This window comes from Pseudorasbora parva, chromosome 25 (genome assembly GCF_024679245.1).
Source record: "Pseudorasbora parva isolate DD20220531a chromosome 25, ASM2467924v1, whole genome shotgun sequence".
NCBI classification, from domain to species: domain Eukaryota; kingdom Metazoa; phylum Chordata; class Actinopteri; order Cypriniformes; family Gobionidae; genus Pseudorasbora; species Pseudorasbora parva.
In genome coordinates, this window is record NC_090196.1 from 13,930,503 (window position 1) to 13,953,191 (window position 22,689).

Here is a 22,689-nt window from a genome sequence, read left to right on the forward strand (position 1 = left end):
CCACTGTAAAAGCGGTAAACCCAGCCACCATACTCTTGAAGAATGAATAAACGATACTAAATTGTATTATTGTTCATTAAAACTATTTAATTTCAAGTTATCAACCCATTACAAATAAGCTAATTATGTTATGTAGTGTAATGTTCTTCCAATCATTATACATTTTACATTACGAAAATGTAAGTCGGAATATTATAACCTGTCATTTAACATGCTGGGACGACATAGGCCGAAATAAAATATGAATTGTCAATTTTTTTTTTTTTTTTTCTTTTTTTTTTTACAAATGTTCAGCAAAAAACACTGTACAGTATATTAGTAAACAACTGATAACTGAAAAGTGGATAATTGTAGAAATAATAAGGAATAGGAGTAATTTCCAAAGAAGCATACGTTTCATAACGTCTATGCTAATATACAAATAATTAATACTAAAATACATAATTTGCCCAATATTATAAAATATTGTGATATATAGTGTTTATACAATAATAACGTTATGACACTTACAAGTGAAGGGAACAAAACTGGTTATCTCTTCATCACAGCACCTGTTAGTAAGTGGGATATAATACCCAGCAAGTGAACATTTTATTCCACAAAGTGAATGTTTGGTTTAGGGTTAATTTCTTGTCATTATGTATAATTTATAGTTATTACTATAGTAACTACATGTAACATATGTAACAATCGCACTGTAAAATATAGTGTTACCGAGTAAAGTGTAACCAAATACTACATACACGTCTAATTTACAGTCTTTGTGGGGACTCAGGTGTAATAGTTGTTATACTGTATAAACTGCATATCCCCCTTACACTAACACTACCCATCACAGACAACTTTTTGTATTCTAAAAGTAATAAATTATTTATAAGCTTGTTTCATCATGGGGACCTCAATTTATGTCCCCATGATGACACAAGGCCCCATGAGTGTGTGCATTCAAGCTGAAGTCCCCACCGGGATATAAAACATGAACACACACACCTCATGTTGCAATATTTTATGCCCATTTCTTCTTTGGAATACAAAAAAATTAATTACATCATGTTTCCGTTCACCATTCTTAAGAAATGTCCATAACAAAAGTCACAGGTTTAGAATAAAATGAGTGTGAATAAACTTTGACTGAATTGCCCAATTTTCCTTCTAAATGTTAACCCTGTTACCATTTTTTGGTTAAAATAAAAATAAAAATCCTGTTAACTAAAAATGTGATTTAATTTTCTTTTTTATATATATTTTGCACTGTAAACCATCAAACCCTGTTATCTTTATCCCATTTATATAAAACATATTCATTTAGATATAATGTTAATGAATTCAAATGTATTAACAATTAAAGATATTATTTTCCTGATATTTTAAATACAATTATATACAAATACAAATTATAGTACAGTGTATACTGGATAATCTTACAAAAAATAATTAGCTCATCTAAGCAAAAAAGGCTAACTAACCATTTCATAGACGCAGGTGATGTTTAACAATTTGCGCTCTATTTCATCTTTGACCTCATCTTATCTGGCACTGGACTTTGATTGGAGGCACAGACGCAGCCACGGGTGTCATTCAGTAATATAAAACAACCATTAACTCACTTTACGCCTTGTTAATGCTGCATGCTGGAGATAATGTTGGTTGGTTAATTCAGTGTGAAAGAGGATAAGAACAAAAAGAAACAGATCAAATAATGCAAAACTAGGTTGCTTTATTAAGTTAAAAGTTAACAAATTCATGCAACTGCTAAGACGAGTACAAAAGACATTTGGCTCAGACAAGTAAAAAACACATTGCACAAGGTTAACTGAGAATACAACTCTTTTATATCCGAAGAATGATTGCACAGGCACAAACAAATAGAAATGTCATTGTTGAAGCAACGGGCTGTCAAACCCACTGTCCTGCTGACGCAGTTTCAACTCTGAAAATAAGCTCTTTGGGCGCATTTTCCAGATGCCATGTCCCTCAGATCCAGGGATTGGCTCTCTGTGTTTATTTGTTCTTCTGTCCACACACACGCTTGGTTTAGAGTAAGATGAAGGTTGAGCAATCTCCTTGTATATCGTAACATCCGAATTATCACCGACGGAGCTTCCGAAGTCCAAACCAACCAAGGAAGGGCCGTTCACTGAGAAAGGCTTCCCGGGCTCAGGATAGGAGGACGTCAGGTGAATGTTGTTCATAAAGTTGGAGCCGTTACTGGTTAAACTCCAATCACTCTGTCCATCATCCCGAACAGGTGCTTCTTCAATCAGGAATGACTGGACGGCTGATGGTTCTGCTCTTCCGGACTCAAAGCCCTCCATGAACATTTCCCTGCTCTGCTTTCTCAGTGTGATATTAGGGGTCCTGAGATCGCTGTTAACAACACTATCATGAAAGTGTGTGTGTTTCTGAGTTACCTGACCAACAGTAAGAGGGTCTTTAGATCCACAGACCACTGCAGACTTCAGGGAATCTGCTTCCAAGCCTTTAGGTTTGATACCTTTCTGTTTAGCCGTCATGGATGAATAATGTGTGTCCGTTAGGCTGTAGATCTGATGGATCTGTTTGTCCTTACCACCCTTGTGGGCTTCAGCTCCATCACCCAGCATTTTAGCAGGAGAGCCACTGGTTTCAATGTCTGTTTTGTCTGAGCCACCTAAGTAAAAATAAAATTTCACAGTATAAAGAACAGTAAAACTGCCATATGCAAAAAAAGAGCAAGATTTAATGGTTAGATATGCAGGATTTTTAAACCCAGACTGTTGATTGACTACTATTAGTATACCATTCACAGGTTTATCTCCCCTAAAAGTGTAAACATTAAGCCTCTCAGGCAACATCAAAACAGTGAGAGGTCCGCTCAGATCTGTTAATCTCTTTCTAGCGCAACCTATAGGGATAGTTTGGGGATTGGCTACTGGAGCAGGTGGAGCCAGAGGGTGTTTAGCTGCTGTGGCAGCATGACTGACAGGTTACATGGGAAAAGACATTCAGCTTCTGGTACCAAAATGACTTAAAAGATTAAACGGACCAGGAACATGTTAAGGCGAACAGAGCATTGCAATGCAATATGCTCAGCCCGGTTACACATGCTAATTTCACCCTTATGCTAGTCACGGCGATATTGCGAGACAGCTTTTCACTCTACGAGAAATCTCATCACATTTTAATCTAGTCACACCACTAGTGTCTAGAGTAAACAGCATCAAACAGTTGTGGGGTGTCATGTCAAAAAATAACCCCCGTGCAGATACGTTACATGGGTTTATTATAAGAGACATTCATGTTCGCTCTACACAGAGTGTTAGTTACTCAGTTGCTTTCTTATGACACATAGTAACACAGCTAAAATATTACTAATATGCTGTACCTTGTATTGAAAGTAGTCTACATTGACTCATTGAGACATGTCATCACATGCACCTGTAAGAGCTGTATTTGTGATGTTTGAGTTAGGGGACGTTTAACACGCAAGAGAGCCGTTTTGTTAATTTTGTAATTCCGGTAGATGCCACTAGTGTCACAGAAACTACATACATCCCCTTTAACAGAGTTAAAAGCATACCTTGAGTGTTCTGTGTTCTTGAAAGCTTGCGTTTGGCCACCGGGGTCTCGAGAACTTTGGCCATGGCGGCCAGTTTGCTAGCAGCATTTATGATTTTCTTCTCTGCTCTGAAGAGAGAAAAGAAAAAGTGCAGAATGAAGAGCAAACCAGAGAAAGAGAGAAGATCATCTGTGTGTCTCCATACCCTGCAGCCTGGCCTCCGTCTTCCAGCAGCTCCTGCAGGCAGGTGAGGTAGTACCTGCGCATCCGTCTGGCTGTGTCCTGCCTTTCCCTCAGGACCTCAGTCCTGATCAGCTCTGCTGCACGCTCTTTACTCTCCTGCAGGTAACGCAGCATGTCGCCTAACGTATGGAATAAAATAGGAGTTGAGGGAGCCACTTTATTAACGGGATAGCTTCAGTTTCAAAGCAGTTAAACTGCAAAAAAGCCCTTTTAGTAGTGTAGCTACACTGTAAGTTTAGTAGGTAGGATGTAGATAACTACATTGCAAATATAATAGTTTATAATAGTAAAAAAGTAAATATATCTTTATTATTCCATATATAACCACCAATTATCCAATTAATAAAACAATTTATAGAAACATTTCCATTACTGTAAAATATAGACCATTTTATAATTAAAATAATTTAGTTGTGTTGTTACATTACTTTTTAAAATTGCTGTTACTCCCCAACACTGGTCTTGCTGAAGAACATGGTTTTTAATGAGCAATGAAATGTGATTAGTTCTGTAATGCATCTTTATAGAGGACTTGCACTGACCTCTGATTTTCTCCACTGCTTGCATGTATTGCTCCTTCATTTCCTCAAGACCTGCTTGAAGATTCTGCTGGCTGACTGAACCGCTGAAACATTGAAGACGACTGTTAAGTGTGTAAGACCCACTGCGCTTGTAGTCAATGATGCGCTCTCATGAAAGAAATCAAACAAACTTGGAAGTGTTTACAAACCTTGAAATTACTTCTGCATTTGCGGTTTGCGTCCGTTCCTCAAGGGCTTTGCGATGAGCCTGCTGCTCCTTCTGCAGGGCTGCCTCATGCTCATCTGATTTGAAATTAAAAACTATGATTAAAAAAAAAAAGCACTCTCCAACATGGCATTTGCTCCCCCCTCCCCGTCGGACTGTGCTAATATTATATTATTTGGGTCCAAACCAGGGTGCGTTTGCGTCATCAAAGCAGCAGCTGTTTACCCGGTTGCTTAGCGAGACTTGACAGTAAGCATGAAGGCGGCGAAATGCATAGGGTTGCTCACCTCACTTTTATATTTTTGAACTGTTGGTTTTGTAACCAAAGCATCTGCTGGTAATGTAGTGAAAATGCTCTCAAGAAAGCTGAAGGCGAGCAGAGATGAGATCTACAGCTCTCTGCTTGCAGTATGTCAGTCACGTGGCTCATCAGGTAAATGAGAGAAACACACATTTTTATCAAATCATACGTCATTAATAGCGGTTCACTTCTGCGATTTAGTGCGATTGCGTTCACATCAGCAGCGAACCGTACCGGAGTTCACATGAACCGAACCCCAGAGCACCTTTTTAAGCGGACTCGGGTACGGTTCGTGGGTGCGCACCCGAGTTCTAAAGACCGCGTTCATATCATTCAAACGAACCGAACTCTGACGTCAATTCGAACCTGGATGCGCACCAAATTGCTAGTGTGAAAGCACCCTTAGGCTCACCCCTAATGACTGCGATTGGCCTGAGCAGCTGCCTGCCAATCATCACTAACCTGCGTGAAGTCACTGCTCCCGCTGCCAACCAAGTCTCCCGCCAGAGTTAACGCATGCTAGTCTGAGTTAAATCTGACCTTGTTTGCGCTTACTGTTTAATCTAACCTTTGCTAGTGTTTACGTTTTGTTTTTGTCATCTTGCACCTCCTTCCATACTTTGACTTTTGTAGTCATTCTAATAGAGATTATTTCTCCATACACCAGGGAAAGTGGACAAGCAAGATTTCATGTGACATACATTGTGCAACAGTTTTTGATTTATTAGACAAACACAGTAGGTTAGAAGTGAGTTGGTCTTGGGTTTTGTTTTGTTCGGTTTGTTCCTTTGGCACAGCTCACGTCCCTTTTCCCTTGTGTTTATTTTCATTTTGATTTGTTTTCTCTTTTTGTATTTATCAATTATTATTATTCCTCATCTCTTGTCAACTTTCACCTGTGTATAATAAATAATTTTGTTTGAAAATGATTTATTAATTAAAAGCCAGCCCAAAGAGTTTTATGGGAACCTAAGCAGAATTTTATTTGGGGGCCCCCTCGGTGCCACCAATACAATCGACTATTGTCAATTATTGATACTTTGCACACCCATTATCAATTTTATTAGCCGTAGCTGTGCTGCTTACATCATGTCTGCCTGTCACGTTTTTACCCTTACACGGTTTTTAATTGTAACAGTAGCAAACCCACAAGAGTGCTCAGGTGTTAATTTGCACTTTAATATTCAAAGTTTGTACTACAGCTCAGACTGGGATGTGCGATTTTTTAAAGGGGTGACGAATTGAGGAATCAACTTTTCCTTGAGCTTTTGATATATAAAAGGTTGTGGTAATATAAGAATATCCTCTAAGTTTCAGAGCTGAAAACTTCCTTGTTAGTCAAAGAAAAGCTTTTATAGACACCAGGCTCAGCAAACGGTCCTGTGCTTTATACTGACGTCAGTGTGCAACTAAACACCGCCTCTAATCCAGTAGCCCCTCCCACCGACTCATGGAGGGCTCGTGCTAGCTGGTCAACAACAATTTCATGCCGAGGAAGATTAATATATTGTGCTGTTCCTGGTTGTGGAAGAACACAGTCGCTGCATAAGCTTCCTTCTGATCCTAATATTAGAAATGATTGGTTGAACTTTATTTTTAATGAAGTTCCAGCTCACATGGGGTAGACATATTCACTTCAGATCACTGCGGGATCGTTTGTAAACAAATCTTCGGTTGATGCTGGATTTGGATCCGACAGGAATGGTGCAACACACTTTTGTGAGTAAAACGTGTTTTTATATGTAATTGTGTTGCATTATTAGGCTATAGATCGTTTTGCTTATATGCACGTGTCTAACAGAACATACCTTTAGCACGCTGAACAAGACCCATTAAGGCACTAAAACAGCCATACAAGACGAGAATAGTTTTTGTGCGCAAAAAAAATCTAAATAATGACTTTATCCGTTATTGGTTATATTAAGTTATTGTCTTCCTTGTAGGTCTTGGACGTGAACTCACGTGATAGCGGCGCTACTCCTCTTCTGGGTCATGTATCTGAACGGCGGATCTGCGTCATTCTCACACATGCGTCAAGTTCACGCCAATAACTTGGTGGATAAAGTCGTTATTTAGATTTTTGTGCGCATAGTAACTATTTTCGTTGCATTGTAAAATTATTGTACAGCCACTGTAGTGAGATGAACTTTGTATCGATGTGTTTAGAGCCTTTATGAGTCTTGTGAGTGGGAATGTACAGATTGCCAATGGAGGCCTTTCTGAAGCCTTTCTCAGCCATCAGCTTTCAACAAAAATATCTTCATTTCTGTTCCGAAGATGAATGAGGGTGAGTAATTAATGAAATAATTTTCATTTTTGGGTGCCTTTAAGTGAGAGGCATGTGTCCACATAGTTTCTAACATTGAGAATCTCATTCTAAGTAGCACCTTTCATCTTCTGCAGGGTGCTCTTGTGCTCTCGTACGGTCTTCTGGAGCTGGCGGCAGGCCTTTTCTAGATGTCTCTGGAGCTCTTGATTCTTCTTCTGGAGTTTGGCCAGAGACTCAGCACATTCACCCTGCTTCCTCTGGGACGTTAGACCTGCTGTAGGATGAGGAACCGGTGAGGAGGGAAGAGGGGCTGATTCCAGCAGTGTGTGAGGTGTGTGTGCAGAGGGCCTTACCGATCTCCGCCTCGTGACGCTCCTGGGTTTCCTTCAGCATACGTCTCAGCTTGTCTTCGCTGCTCTGAGGTGTGAGAGAAACAAAACATTTAACGTGTTTCTTTGGGCGGAGACCGATGATAAAATATGGGGATGCATATGACTGCATAAATAGGATTACTGTGTGTATGTGTAATAAAGAGCAGGGAACTCTGTGGGTGAGGTCGTGTTCATTACAGTGACGTAGCATGACGGTAGCTTTTCAGAATTGTGTAATGATATATATGCACCTTCTTCCACTCCTGCTTGGCTTGGTTGGCGGCTTGATGGAGTGATTCTCTGCAGATCTCCCAGACTCTGGACCGAACGGTTCCTGGCACACGGCTGAGCTTGTGTTCATCTGGACTGCCTCTCCTCTCCACTCCCTCCTGCAGAACCTCCTTCAGATCCTCCAGCACCTCCTCCAGCACCCGCTGCCGCTCCTCATGCAGTCTGCAAAACAACAGCCCTTTAAAACACCTCATGATACAGCAAATATTCATAGGCTCATGTTTACAATTTCTTAGTCTGAGTATTTAAGGAGTGTTGCAGGAGGGTCAGGGCGCGAACCTTGGCTCAGGTCAGCCCGTAATGCAGGGTGTCTTCCAGTCACTCAGTGTTATGTAATTGTCAGGCATCCATCTTTTACTCTTTACATCAGAGGATTTGATGTTAAGTATAGATTATCTTTTAAATTATTATGTAATTGGCATGATACATTTACCTGACTAATAATAAATAGTTACATTTGATTTTATTCTGACGTACTCTGGAATTGACCTATCTGTAATCCCCTCCCCTCGAGCGCAGATGAGTCAATAGCAGTTGAGCATCAGTTACATGGGCACTGGAGCTCGGACATCTTTAGGTTTCAGAGCCATAGAGAAACATTGGAAAATCTGATGCTCTCATCGGTTTGATGGCGTTTCTGCTACACAAATGGTAAAATGATGTCCTTGGGGTACTGTAACACTGATTCCAGGTACCCTGAGAGGATTGTTTTTGGTTCTCATACTTGGTTGTTATGATTAAAGTTAGTGATAGGTAACTAACTGTTCTTACGTCATGTAACAGTGTAAGTTAGATCAAAAACACATAAACGATGGTCTACATTTCAGTGCATCTCTCCATATTAAGATGGTTACATGCACATTAATTTAACCTAACCCTGTGGTACATGAACAGTGTTGATCCTGGATGTTAGCTATCATCAGCGATCGTAATGAGGCTTATCCTCATATTCTTCTTTATCGTTTAGTTTGTTTTTGGAAACATTTTTGATATTTCTGTGAGTTTAAATATGTTTAAGGTCTACATCATCTGTCTTACTATAGTTGAGGGACTCCTATATTGATGGGTATTATAGTTTAGGGGTAGTGAAAAGGAGCGTTCGCACGCAGTTTATTGAAGTTGTTTAGCAGATACAGATTTACCAGTTATAAACTGCTCCCACAAAAAGGCACATGGTGTGTATGTTTTATTGTTAGTTGTATGAGTGTTTTTGTGTAATTTGCTGTGTATGTTAATGATAATGCAACGGAGAGAGAGAGTTTGTTAAAGAGACGTTGATGCACACGCTTTGTGTTTTTCAGCTCTTACGGTGATTTTTTTGGAGTGAAAAACAATAAAAACAGTAATAAACTTCATAACCCATCAGTAAAGTTTGGTCATCATTCAGAAGGGGTATACGCTACATTTTGTGTCCAAAAACATCTTGGGATGAGGTTCACACTGACAGGTGTCATTTTAAAACATTGCAAATCTGTTTGTTTGTCTGAGTTAGCAATAGTAACTAAGGGGAACGGGGCTTACCGATAGGTCAATTATTAACTCTAGTAGGTCATGTTAAGTCCATAACACCGCAAATCTTCGCTCAGGTTAGTAGTGGACTAGAGCACAGATTAGGTCAAACATAAGGTTGCACCAGACTGATGTTAGAGCTCCGACTAACACATTGGCATTAGTTAGGTATACTTAGACTGTAGAGGCTAGTAGACCTAATGGGTTTTTCCTTTCGAACAACAAAATGTTGTTGGACCGATCTAAATAGGTTGAGCCTCAACTCCTGATTATTGTAATATTATTCTAACTGTGTGTACATGGGTAACTACGGACATGATAATATAAAGTTACCATCAGAGGAGGTGAAGTTGGTCTCTTTGGTAATGTTCATCATGACTCATGGCCTATGGTTAGATAAGTCTTGCATTAAATTAGAATAATCCATGGGGACTCAATAAAATATTCTAAAATGAGCAACGTGGAGCACGGCCATCTAGAATATCAGTTAATCGCCTCTGTCGAATGACCAAGACTGACGTGTTTGTGATAAAGACATGGGCGGGTATTTAAATATTTAATTAATATTTGTTATATTTATATATAAAATATAAAACTATTGATAACTAAAATTATAATAGATCTTTTTGGTAATGTATGTGTGTGTGTGTGTGTCAAACAAACTTTTAGTTTAGAAATAGAAATAAGTTATAGCTAAAGTACTAAAATTACTGAAATTGAAATAAAATGTAATTTAATTAAATAGACTATAATAGAAGCTAAATTAAACTAAATAGATAAATATAAAAATTGGCAAACAAAATCATTAAAACTCACATAAATTAAAATGAAAATATAAATACTAGCAATAAATATCAATACATACCATACAATCAGTATATAAATATTATATAGGCCTAAACTGAAATAACACACACATACATATACTAAAACTATAACGTGTGTGTGTGTGTGTGTGTGTAGTTGCTAAGGTATTCTCGTGGTTTTATTGTGTTGCCATGCAGCTGCAAAGGTGTTCTAGTTTGTTGCTTAATGGCTGATGTCAAAAGAGCCTCACTTGAACAGCAGTCTGTCCAAGCTTGCCTTAGCAAACCCTTCTATTTTAAATTATTATGAACCTGATCTCTTGTTGAGCCCTCCACTCCTGCTCCTTTTCTCTGAGGGTTTTCTGTAGCTCTGTGTCAGTTTGCTCCACGTTCTGATGTAGGACAGCTTGCAGTTTCTGCTTCTGCTCTCTCTGAAGCTGCGCCCTGAGGCAAGACATCTCTTTCTGCTTGTCCTCCATCCAAACGTCTCGGGCCGCAGCGAGCTCTGCTTTGATGAGGGTGGCCTGCTCCTGGCACAAGCGCTCCAGTCGGGTGCTTAGGGTAAGCACTTCCTCCTGGAGCTCCCCATTTCTCCTGTTACACTGCTCCAGCTCAGTGCACCTGGTGCGGAGCGTGTCCTGCCACCTTTCCTCTGCTGCCTTGACAGCTGAAGACACCTGGGGTGAGGAGGAGGGTGTTGAGCAACTCCGAAAATAAATATGTAGAAATAAGTTTAGAAGGATCATTACAGCACATACCTGTTCCTGGACATGCTGCTGTTGTATTCGCTCCCATTCATCCTTCTCTGTCTGCAGGCTGCTTTTGTATTCTGGGAGGGAGGTCAAGTCCTGGAGCCATCGAGAACGAGCCCTTGATATTGCACCTTCAATCTAAGAGAGGCAGAAATGATTATTAACCATGTAAAGCCTGACATAAAAATAATAGTATTAAAAATATCCAATTTGATGCAGATATATTTATATGGCAAAAAATACAATGAAATCTGATAGCTTATAATGTGAATCAATGAGATCTTTATCAACTATAGCAGACAAATTAGATAAAATGCGCATAAATATCAGTTGTCACTCGTTACCTCCCAATAAAATATCTTGGTAAGATGAGTTTTAAAAGCTTATTTTTATAATCAAATCTCTGTAGTTTTTATTGTGGGGGCAAAAACATATAAAACAATGCAACACAATGATGGAGAAATAAAAGTTTCTCAAAAGTCTAATGTTCATATTTAATACTCACATTTTAGTTTAATACACAATTAATAAAAAAAAAATGCATGGATAAATCAAGTAAACCTAAGTTGCTTCAGTCCAGTAAGCGTTCACCTTGAATTATTACAATAACAATATAAAACAATTCTTATGTTTACTTTATAAAAATCAGTAAAGTGTCAGTATCATAAAGTACAGTCCCTGACAAAAGTCTTGTTGCTTGTGTACAAATTGACCTAAAGTGCCGCTGAAATATATTTCTAATCAAGATTTTTTTTTACAAGAAATGGCTCATTTTAATCCCACCAGCTTTTGTGATAATGTTTCAGTGAAAAACTAAACTTTCAAAAAGTATTCTAATATTCACAGCTTGGTAAAGCCCATTGAGTCAATTTTTGCAAAGACATAAGTGTTGTCACCTTGTCATATGAGCTTCACCTGTGACTAATAATGGCTCAATTAGGTCTCAAGTGTGTATAAAAAGAACCCCAGTACGCTAGACCTTCACATCAACTGCAACTAGACCTCTGCAAACATGCCTAAGATTCACCCTGAGACTAAAGTTTTGATTATCAAGAGGCTGAAGACCAGATCCACTGCTGATGTGGCAGACACCTTCAATGTGTCTCAGTGTCAAGAACAGAGGATAAAAAAAAGATTTGAAGAGACTGGAGATGTTTTTGACAAGCCCAGGTCAGGCAGACCCCACAAGACAACTGCTCAAGAGGACCGTTTGTTGGCTCGAAAATCCAAGCCCAGCCCATTTTCCACTGCAGCAGAGCTCCACGAGACCTGGTCACCTGAAGTCCCTGTGTCAACCAGAACAGTTTGTCGGATTCTGTCTCGAAATGGCCTGCATGGTCGAATCAGTGCCCAGAAGCCAGCACTAAGCAAAAGAAAAACCGTGTGGCATTTGCCAAGGCCCACAGCCTGCTAAAAGGATGGACGCTGGAAAAGTGGCAGAAGGTGGATTTTTCAGATGAATCTTCTGTTGAATTACACCACATTCGCCGCAAATATTGCAGGAGACCTACTGGAGCCAGAATGGATCAGAGATTCACCCAGAAAACAGTGAAGTTTGGTGGCGGAAAAATCATGGTCTGGGGTTACATCCAGTAGGGGGGTGTGCGAGAGATCTGCAGGGTGGAAGGCAACATCAATAGTCTAAAATACCAAGAAATCTTAGCTACCTCTTATTCCCAACCATAAAAGAGGCCAAATTCTGCAGCAGGACGGTGCTCCATCGCATACTTCCATCTCCACATCAAAGTTCCTCAAGGCGAAGAAGATCAAGATGCTCCAGGATTGGCCAGCCCAGTCACCAGACATGAACATCATTGAGCATATGTGGGGTAGGATGAAAGAGGACGCATGGAAGACGAAACCAAAGAATATTGATGAACTCTGGGACGCATGCAAGACTGCTTTCTTAGCTATTCCTGATGACTTCATCAATAAATTGTATGAATCCTTGCTAAACCGCATGGATGCAGTCCTTCAAGCTCATGGAAGTCATACAAGAAATTAAATTTGGATCTCACAGCACCACAACTTAATTTGCTGACATATTTTTGTATTTGCAGTAAATTTGTTCCATTTCTGTATAGGCGACAACACTTTTGTCTTGCCAAAATTTGACCTTTCTGTCTTGATTAAATGATAAATATTTTTTCTGTGAAAATTATTTATTTCAGTGCATTAAACATCATTTGGGAGGCTTTTAGCTTTTCATATGAGCTATTTCTAACACCAATTAATTAATTAAAAGTCAGGTTAATATCAGGTATTTCTAGAAAATAGATAAGCGACAAGACTTTTGTCAGGGACTGTATAATCCAACAATCAGATGACAGAAGGCATGAAGACAGTTACTCTGCAAAGTGTTGGAAATTATTGTATCAAATATGATACAGTGGGCCGCCTTATAGGGTTAAAAATCTGTAGGCATGCATCATGGTAAACTGGTAAATAATTTTTTATATATAATATATTTGATTCATTCCGGCAAAATGAGTGGCAATGAGCAATGTTATTTTCATCATATTCTCTATTAAAAAAACTATGAAGTACAAGGGAAATAATGATGTATGTTATGTTTGAATCAGACCAAAAAACAAAAAGAAGTCGATAGAGTCCACAAAGTCCAGAAGGTTCCAAAACAAAATCACCTAGCAACCATCCCTTAGTTAAAATCCCTGGCAATGACACCAGAATTGACACAAGAACCAAATATTATAGATTTAAAAAAACAACAACAACACAGATAATCACATTATTATTAGGCTATTATTGCAAAACATTTCATTGTAGCTGAATACCATGAACAAAAATCAACCGGTTAGTAACTTTTGCCTATGGTTTAAAAATACCATAGCAAAAAAAAAAAAAAGCCTAACATTAATTTCAAGCATTATTAACAGTGCACTTTATTGATAAAATATAGGTTATACATTACAAATATACTGTAGTTAAGAGTTATTCTGTCTAGAACAGCAAGTGAATTCTGGTCTTTTGTTGTTTGATTAACGTTATCATAGAGACGGCATCAAGAAAATCAGCCGTCAATGACGACGACGTTTAGAGTATTTTTACATTTTTTGTGTGTATTTGTCCATTCGCGCTGTGCAAAAAGACGAAGAAGTGAACTCAGTACATTAACGCGCACTATTCATTCACTATGGGAAGCCGTTCTGTGCGCGCACGTGTGTGTGTGTGTGTCTGCAGCACAGAAAACGGCGTACAGTAACCGATACGCAGAATCGAAATGTGCATTTCATATCGAATCACCGGTTCTGGGCAATTCAGAGCCGGTTCTCAATACCCATCCCTCACTACACATCAGATGTTTTTCCCCAACAGTTAACCAAACGTTCATAAAACACATGACAGATAATGTTGACGTGAATGTTTGCCATGACATATTTTGAAATTACACTGTAATTCTATGTATATAGCGAATCGCACACTGTCTGGAGGCGTCTTTGTGCACACGCTTCGGCTCTGTCGGTCAGCGCGTGTAAGATCGGACAGACAAAAGAAAGGTACACCTCTCAGAAAACCAACAAATAAAGATTGGAGCATTGGGATCACTAGACAACTAAATTGGAGCATTGGGATCACTAGACAACTAATTTTTGTGAAAACATTGTGAAAACAACATTTTACCTGTAGCTCGAAATGATCCCTTGCGCATTCTGACTCCTTTTGCCAGTATGGGTCACATATATAAATGTAAGGCTGGGCAATAAAATGATAACCATAATTAAATTACAAAATAATTTTCCTCTATATATTTACAGCAAAACTTTTATAAATGTTCGATATAAATGTTTGTGCCAAAAGGCATACAAATACCAATAGAAACCATATATTTACCTTTTACCATGGTATCGGGGGTGTTATATATGCGTGGTTTTACCTGTGGTATCATAATCTAAAATGTATGCTACTATGGAAGATTTTTGGTTATTTTTAATAAAACTCAAACAGTCAGAATATTTCAATTTTACCCTATAAAAATTATGTTGTTGCAATTATTACTGTTTTTGTTAAATGAACTTATTACACGGCTCTGTGAAATACTTGATTCTGATTGGTCAATCGCGCATTCCAGCGGTACGTTATTTCCAGATAACACCCGCTCATAAGGGTACTACGAGTTACTTGACCGGTACTACTTCTATGCTTAACGCTGGCGCCATCTTGTGGCTTAAACAGCCGTTGGTTACAATGGAAGACTTCACGGCAGGTTTCCTTTATAACGTTTTTAATATAGATATTTTTCTTACACAAACGCATCGATTCGAATCAGAAGGCTCTATTAACCCATCGGAGTCGTGTGGAGCACGTTATTTGACGGACAGCTGCATTTTTATGGACTTCAAACACAACTACAACAACTGCTTGGATTAACGTTAGCCTGGACTTTTTAAATATAACTCCGATTGTATTTGTCTGAAAGAAGAATGTCATATACACCTATAATGACTTGAGAGTGAGTAAATCATTGGCTTGGTTTCATTTTTGGTTAACTAACCCTTTCAGCATTCATTTTCAACATTTAGCAGCAATAGATAAAGGCTTAAAGCAGGTTGGAACTGTTTTTCTTCGCGGAAGCTTTGCGTAAGAACTAATAAAATATTTCATCTCAAGACAATATTTTGTGTCTAATAATTATTTATTTGAGAATAGTAGCCGTGTAATAAGCGGGATAATGTACGCCCAGCCGGTTGTTATCGCAGAATAAACCCCTTCAGAGTGATGCAAGACCCCTCCGCTTCGCGTCGGGGTCCTGATCACTCTGTCGGGATTTATTCTGCGATAACAACCGGCTGGGCGTACATTATCCCGCTTATTACACGGCTCTGTGAAATACTTAATTCTGATTGGTCAATCGCGCATTCCAGTGGTATGTTATTTCCAGATAACACCCGCTCATACGGGTACTACGAGTTATCTTGACCGGTACTACTTCTATGCTTAACGCTGGCGCCATCTTGTGGCTTAAACAGCCGTGGGTTTCAATGGAAGACTTCAAGGCAGGTTTCCTTTATAACGTTTTTAATATAGATATTTTTCTTACACAAACGCATCGATTCGAATCAGAAGGCTCTATTAACCCATCGGAGCCGTGTGGAGCACGTTATTTGACGGACAGCTGCATTTTTTATGGACTTCAACTAGGCTACTTGGATTAACGTTAGCCTGGACTTTTTAAATATAACTCCGATTGTATTTTTCTGAAAGAAGAATGTCATATACACCTATAATGACTTGAGGGTGAGTAATCATAGGCTTGGTTTCATTTTTGGGCGAACTAACCCTTTCAGCATTCATTTTCAACATTTAGCAAGGGCATATGGCAAATCTTCAGTAATAGATAAAGACTTAAAGCAGGTAGGAACTGTTTTTCTTCGCGGAAGCTTTGCGTAAGAGCTAATAAAATATTTAATCTCAAAACAATAATTTGTGTCTAATAATTATTTATTTGAGACTAGTAGCCGTGTAATAAGCGGGATAATGTACACCCAGCCGGTTTTTATCGCAGAATAAACCCCTTCAGAGTGATGCAAGACCCCTCCGCTTCGTGTCGGGGTCCTGATCACTCTGTCGGGGTTTATTCTGCGATAACAACCGGCTGAGTGTACATTATCCCTTACATAAATCCTCCCAACTCAAGCTACTGTCAAATGTGCATTTCTAAAGAGACAAAACATGTAATATTATTATTATTGCAGCCTGCACTGCAAACTGTGCAGAAGATACGCATCATCAGAGTCAGGCAACACTAACCTGGTTTCTACAACTTTCACTCAGGAGCAAAATTCTGCCTTTAAACTTGAAAGAAATAAAGATTTGACATTTATCTTGATAAATATAAATTTCAACTGATTATATCATGAATTTTTTTGGCCATATCACCCAGCCCTATTTAAATTGTAGTATTTTTATTGGAATTAAAGAGCTGGAAATCAGGTCATACCTGCAGCGCTATGTCATCAGTGTGCTTCTGCTGCAGCTCTCTCTGAGCATGTCGTACTGCTTCCTCCACGGCTCTGGCCCTGGCGGACACAGCCTCCTGCTGCAGGCTCTCTCTCTGAGCGCTGAGCCGAATCTCCAGGTCCTCCGCTGAAATCAGCTGTCCCGCCGGCTCAGAGGAGCTGGTCTGACACGCTCCCTCACGGCTGTCTGACTGCCTGGCCTTTCTGACTTCTTCCTCAGCTTCCTGTAACCTCTGAGCCCAGGACTTCTCCAACTAACACAAATACATGCAGACAAAAAAAGACAAACAGATGAAACAAAAGAGACAGCTATGCAGAGAAAATATAAGAGCATTTGAAATCTGAATGGCACAACAGTGGTATTTATTACAGAGTAGAAAGAAGACTGATGTAAACAGCACATCATCACTAACCATCTCCTGCTCCTGCTGCCAGCTCTTCCTGGCCGCTTCCAGCTGCTCTCTGACCTGCAGCTCAGTCTCAGCCTGTGTGTCGTTCTTCATCTGGGCTTTGAGCCGAGACACGTCCTCCTGATGCTGACACTCCAGCTCAGACCTCAGTCTCTCCAGAGCAGCCTCACTCTCCTCTCGCCTCTTTAACTAAAACACCAGCAAACATGATCAAATATTAACAGCTCACACAGCCTGACTTTTGACTCCTTTTCCACTCTTTGTACACCCAGTTAGACAGAAAGAGACTAAATAATACTAAATAAAAAAATATATTAATTAAATAGTAAATTAAATCAATAAACAGGGTATATACAGCAATCCTTAAGTTAAATTTACTACTTTTTAATACCTTTTTACTACCTTCAGAATATTTTTTAAAACCATCACGACACTGAATTGCAAGTGTTAATCAGCGACCTTTCTATTATTTACACAGATTTTGACATATATAACATACAAGAAAGAATAGATTTAGAATCGACACCAGGAGGAAATCTGTTATAAGTTATCATTCAGACACAGTAAAATACATCTCAACATTCACAAAGGTTGATTGAGGAGAAGCATTACTGCATTCACATTTGATTTCAATTAATAATTGGTAATTCAGCAATTAAATTATTATCCAACAACAAAACCGGAGCCAAATATTACATTTCTATAACTGAGATAAGTTGTTGAATTTAACAAAATACTAAAAACTAGTGCTGTCAATCGATTAAAAACTTTAACTAGACTAATCACACATTTTTTTCTGTGATTAATCGCAATTAATCGCAATAAAAAAGAAATGTTTTTGTACGTTTTTAATATAATAATTTCACAGTTAATCAAATTAATGTAGAAACAACATAAAGACAGTATATGTTAAATACTTGTTTAAATGGCATCTTTTTATGAATGAAGGCCAGTATTACTGATATTCATAGGCCTACAGCTACTGATTTTTTTTTTTTTTTACAAATATTATTAGGCATCAAAAATATAACAGTTTTTAATTTAAGTAAACTTAAAACAATGCTAACATAAACCCATAATAAATATCATGTTTATTCCTGCCCTTCCTGTCTGAACAGTTAGGAAATATACAGAAATGTAATAAAGTTATCAAAGTTATGCAGTCTGCACTGCATAAACTATAAATTAAATAGTTAATCCTTATTAAAGCTACAAAAGTTATTTAGTCAAGAGCAGCGAGTCATTTTCTCTGTTCCCTGACAGGAAGCTTTATTGGCTGCTGTCCCTTTAAGAGCAGACAGACACGCGGATCGCACCGTCTATGGATCACGCCTCATTCTCTCACAACTCTTTTGGTTCATTTTAGACTTTATATAAATCATTTAAGATTGCTCTTATGAGGACAGTCGTTGAAGTTATGCCTTGAAGCAAGTCTAAAAATAAAACGCAAGCCAGCCACTTCTGTCGAGCGCGCAGTGCTCTGAGATGATGCCGAACGACCACTGAATATGACGTCAGCATCAAACATACGTTGAGACGGAGATGAAAGATCTTTGATTATGTGCCCAGATACGGTAAAGCCCATATTAAACGAACTAACGCAAACGCAGATAGAATTTCTATCAGAATAGGACACCTGATAGTCTGAAAAAATAATACCTAATTTGGAAAAAAATAATACCTCTGAGACCACATTTAACACTTTTAATGGCCTTAAATTTGACAATTTGGATTTATCACTTTTTAATACTTTTTAAAACCCCGCGGACACCCTGAATAAATGTAATTTAGCAACAATTAAATACAATAAAAAATGTATTATATATTTTTTAATTAAATGTATTCAAGTTAATTAATAAATAAAAATAATCAATTAAATTATTTAAAAAATTAAATAAAAACAATTGATTAAATTTTAAATAAATATCCATTAAATGTAATAAAGATTATTAAATTAAATCAATAAAAATTAATTAATTAAATAATTATATAATTATTTAAATAAATACACTTAAATATAAATTAAATTATTAAATAAACATTAATTAAATAAAATGTATTAATTGTTTTTAATTTTATTATATTTTTTAATTTTAATTATATTTTTATTTAATTAACTTTAATAAATGTTTTAATTATTGTACTTTTATTTATTTAATAATTTAATTTGTATTTTTATTTAAGTATATGCATTTTTTTTAAATAACTAAATAATTAAAATTAATTAATTTTATTGATTTAATTTAATATTTTTTTATTAAATTAAATGGTTATTTATTTATACAGTTTAATTACTTAATGGTTTTTATTTTGTTGAATAATTTAATGAAACTTAAATAAATAAATAAATATTCAGCATCTAAGGCTTACCTCAATTTCTTTCAGTCTCTTCTCTTCTTGAAGCTTGTTTTGGAGATTTTCCTCCAGCCTGTCCTTCTCTTTGCAAACAGAAATGTAGCATTCCTGCACAGCTAACACCTCCTGACTGACATCAGCCAGCTTTGACCTGTGGAAGGACCCAATGAAAGTCAGTGGTTGTGCTTCTGCATGCTTCATGAAGGATGTATCCCATTATGAAGTAATACACTCGTTCTAGGGTAAAGGTGTAGGGTAAAGTACTGGAGCTGTTGGATCTGTTGCAGATGCTGGCTGGCAATTTGCTCAATGTGAGCCGTGTGCTCTTGAGTGAGCTCCTCACGGACACGATTCACCACGTCATCCCTGAACTGCTGCTGAGTCCGCTCATCCCTGCACACACAAAGCATTTGCTAGAGTCAAATGAACTCTCATTTAATTAAGCTCCAGCCCCTCATAGCAAAACGAAGGAATGTGTGACCTCTCTGCTGCTTCCTGTTTCTCCTGGTCCAGCTCATGGATCATCTCTCTCATCTTGGTGCAGAGCTCAGAATTGGCCGCTTTCACCTTCTCTTCACTCTGCTTCAGCTCCTGATTCCTCTTCTCCAGAGCCTGCAGATCACAACAGGGATGGGTCAGGATGGTCAAACAGTCATCCAATAACTGGCTAATTAAATAATGACTTCTTTTAGAACAATTAGATCCAGAGTGTTATTTTAAACCAGTATGCTCCTTATTAATAATTAGATTTTATTTTTGTTTTCAGCTTTCATTTAAGTAATTTTGTGGTGCTTTCATCATTTAGCTTTACTTTTTTGTGTATATAATTTCAGTAATTTTCATTTAGGTTTTTAAATTCAAGGTTGTCATCCAATATTTTTTTTATTTAGCTTCATTTCAATTAAAAAATTATATATTATATAAATTATATATTATATTACAACATTATTACATTTACAATTACATTTAATCATTTAGCAGACGCTTTTATCCAAAGCGACTTACAAAAAAAGGGGAGAGTAATAGAAGCAACGGAACAGACAAGGCCAAAAACCTGTAAGAGCTGTAAGAAATCTCAATTAATTAGCACAATACACAACAATTTTTTTTTTTTTTTAAATAAAGACAGACATCTACAACAAAAACTCACGTCCGCAAAGTGCCGAACACTGGATTTTGATAGCTAAGATAGCTACAACCCATATTATATATTATATATATATATTTTATATAAAATTATAATAAAATTATATATATTTTTATTAAATATTTCTATAACTTCAATTTATTTTATCTGCATGTTTAGATATTTCTCTTTAAACCTTAGTTTTTTACATTTGTTTTCTCAGTTAATTTATTTGATTTATTTTAAACACAATTCTTTTAATTTTTACTGATTATTTCTTATAGACCAATTTAGCTTCAATTTATTTTATTTTATTTTTAATATTTTTCAAACTTGAACCTAAGCAAGAAAATTAGAAATGTTGCCTTGGCAACTAACTGAAAGTTAAAAATGTTAATCTATAATGTAGACATTATCTATAATAACATTCATTATATTCAATTAATTATTTCAGTCATCAAAAATTATTTAAAAATGTTTTAGTTAACAATAACAATACAGATCCAGACATAAGATTCCTCTAAAGCCGGGTGCACACTGTGCGATTTTGGCCACGATTTGTCCGTCTGAGACAAATTTAGCAAATTCTAAAAGATTCCTCTGATCCTAGGCTAAAATCTGACGTCTTTGGTCGTTAGTTTGACATGTTCACCGGCAGCCGATTAATGAGACGAAATTCTGGCAGTGTCAGAAGATTTGGCACACAATCCTGCAGTGTGACTTCTCCTACGACGACAGTCAAATATCTCCGTTTTTCAAGACAAACTATGACCAAAACGAGAGCTAGAGATTTCTTTGTAGCCAGCATTTCAGTCCCGCGTGTAATGCAGCTCACTGTTACGGATCGCGTCATTCCTTGATGATATAAAACTCCGGACGAGTTTTCTTGCGCGTCCGTTTTTAGCGCACATTCACTATCGTACAGTCTGACATTAATGACAACTGAGATCTTACAGTGTGACATGGCTTACATCGGGGATCATGTTCGTAGTCTGACAAGGGACATTCGCAAAGGATTTTGAAAAATCGCACAGTGTGCAGGACCCATTACTTTGTGACGATACATTAAAACCCAAAAGGATTCTAACCTCCACTCTCTCCTGCAGGACCTGCCGTTCCTCCTGCAGTCTGATGAGGTCTTTGTGAGAGGCTGCAGTCATGTTAGAGGTTTCCAGATGTTTCTCCAAGCTGCTCTCCCTCACCTGTGGTAAACAGAGAAACATGTAAGTCTAGCATCCACCACATCAGATGGAGGTTGATTTGCTGTAAGTCAGACCTTAGAGTCTCGTGCGATCTTCTCAGCCTGCTCTAACTGCGTCTGCAGCTGCTCTGCTCGGGTCTGGGAGCGTCGCAGCTCCTCCTGCAGCTCAGAGATCTTCAACCGCTTGGTCTTCAGGTGATTGAGGCAGCGCTGCAACTCGCCCTTCAGCTCTCGCACCACATCCTCCTTCAGCAGGTTGGAGTCTCCTGTTTGTGCAATGTGAGGTGTGCTGGAAAACAAAGTTATGATTTTGAGAAGTTATGAACAATTTACAACGCAACAATGCAGTTCAGATTATTATTGTACAATAAAAAGTTACCTGTGGATGCGCCCATTTCTCCACTTGGACTTCTTGATCCCCAGGTCTAGGCAGGACTCAGACAGATGGTTCTCCCAGTCTCCATTAGACTCTAATGAAAGGGCTCCATGTTTAATGGCAGACTCATACAGATTTATCTGCTCCTTTAGTTCAGTCAACTCTTCCTGTTAGGAGAAGAAACACACAGGCTCGGTTTGTAGCCGTGTTAAGCTTTAACGTTTCCCATGAGTTGAAAACCTGTCAAACAGCAGCGGATTGACTGACCTGCAGGGCTTTGTTGATGTCTTCACTGATGGTGCGAGCTGACTGGGCCTGCTGAAGCTTCATCTGTAACTGGCTCATCTCTTGTACAGAGCCTGCAGAGAACAAAAGAAACCTTATAAATTGATTTCTGGGGGGAAATAAAATGGTAC

The 22,689-nt window shown here is 37.9% G+C and overlaps 1 protein-coding gene across 4 annotated transcripts in view; it reads right to left on the reverse strand.

Moving 5' to 3' along the window:
* Positions 1 to 1,702: 1,702 nt before the first annotated feature.
* Positions 1,703 to 22,689, reverse strand: part of cep152 (centrosomal protein 152) — a 40,569-nt gene continuing 19,582 nt past the window's right edge. For 3 of the 4 annotated variants that reach the window (XM_067436502.1, XM_067436499.1, XM_067436501.1), the window contains 19 exons: positions 22,541 to 22,632; positions 22,277 to 22,440; positions 21,973 to 22,186; positions 21,785 to 21,898; positions 20,052 to 20,182; positions 19,835 to 19,963; positions 19,586 to 19,721; positions 17,219 to 17,404; positions 16,787 to 17,059; positions 10,834 to 10,965; positions 10,388 to 10,752; positions 7,721 to 7,922; positions 7,452 to 7,515; positions 7,217 to 7,372; positions 4,512 to 4,605; positions 4,324 to 4,406; positions 3,744 to 3,900; positions 3,560 to 3,666; positions 1,703 to 2,650 (listed from right to left, as the gene is read on the reverse strand). In XM_067436502.1, coding sequence (XP_067292603.1) covers positions 1,875 to 2,650; positions 3,560 to 3,666; positions 3,744 to 3,900; positions 4,324 to 4,406; positions 4,512 to 4,605; positions 7,217 to 7,372; positions 7,452 to 7,515; positions 7,721 to 7,922; positions 10,388 to 10,752; positions 10,834 to 10,965; positions 16,787 to 17,059; positions 17,219 to 17,404; positions 19,586 to 19,721; positions 19,835 to 19,963; positions 20,052 to 20,182; positions 21,785 to 21,898; positions 21,973 to 22,186; positions 22,277 to 22,440; positions 22,541 to 22,632 — 3,575 coding nt within the window. In that variant the 3' untranslated portion in view covers positions 1,703 to 1,874. The remainder of the gene's footprint in view (positions 2,651 to 3,559; positions 3,667 to 3,743; positions 3,901 to 4,323; positions 4,407 to 4,511; positions 4,606 to 7,216; positions 7,373 to 7,451; positions 7,516 to 7,720; positions 7,923 to 10,387; positions 10,753 to 10,833; positions 10,966 to 16,786; positions 17,060 to 17,218; positions 17,405 to 19,585; positions 19,722 to 19,834; positions 19,964 to 20,051; positions 20,183 to 21,784; positions 21,899 to 21,972; positions 22,187 to 22,276; positions 22,441 to 22,540; positions 22,633 to 22,689) is intronic. The other variant, XM_067436500.1, reaches the window with a different exon arrangement.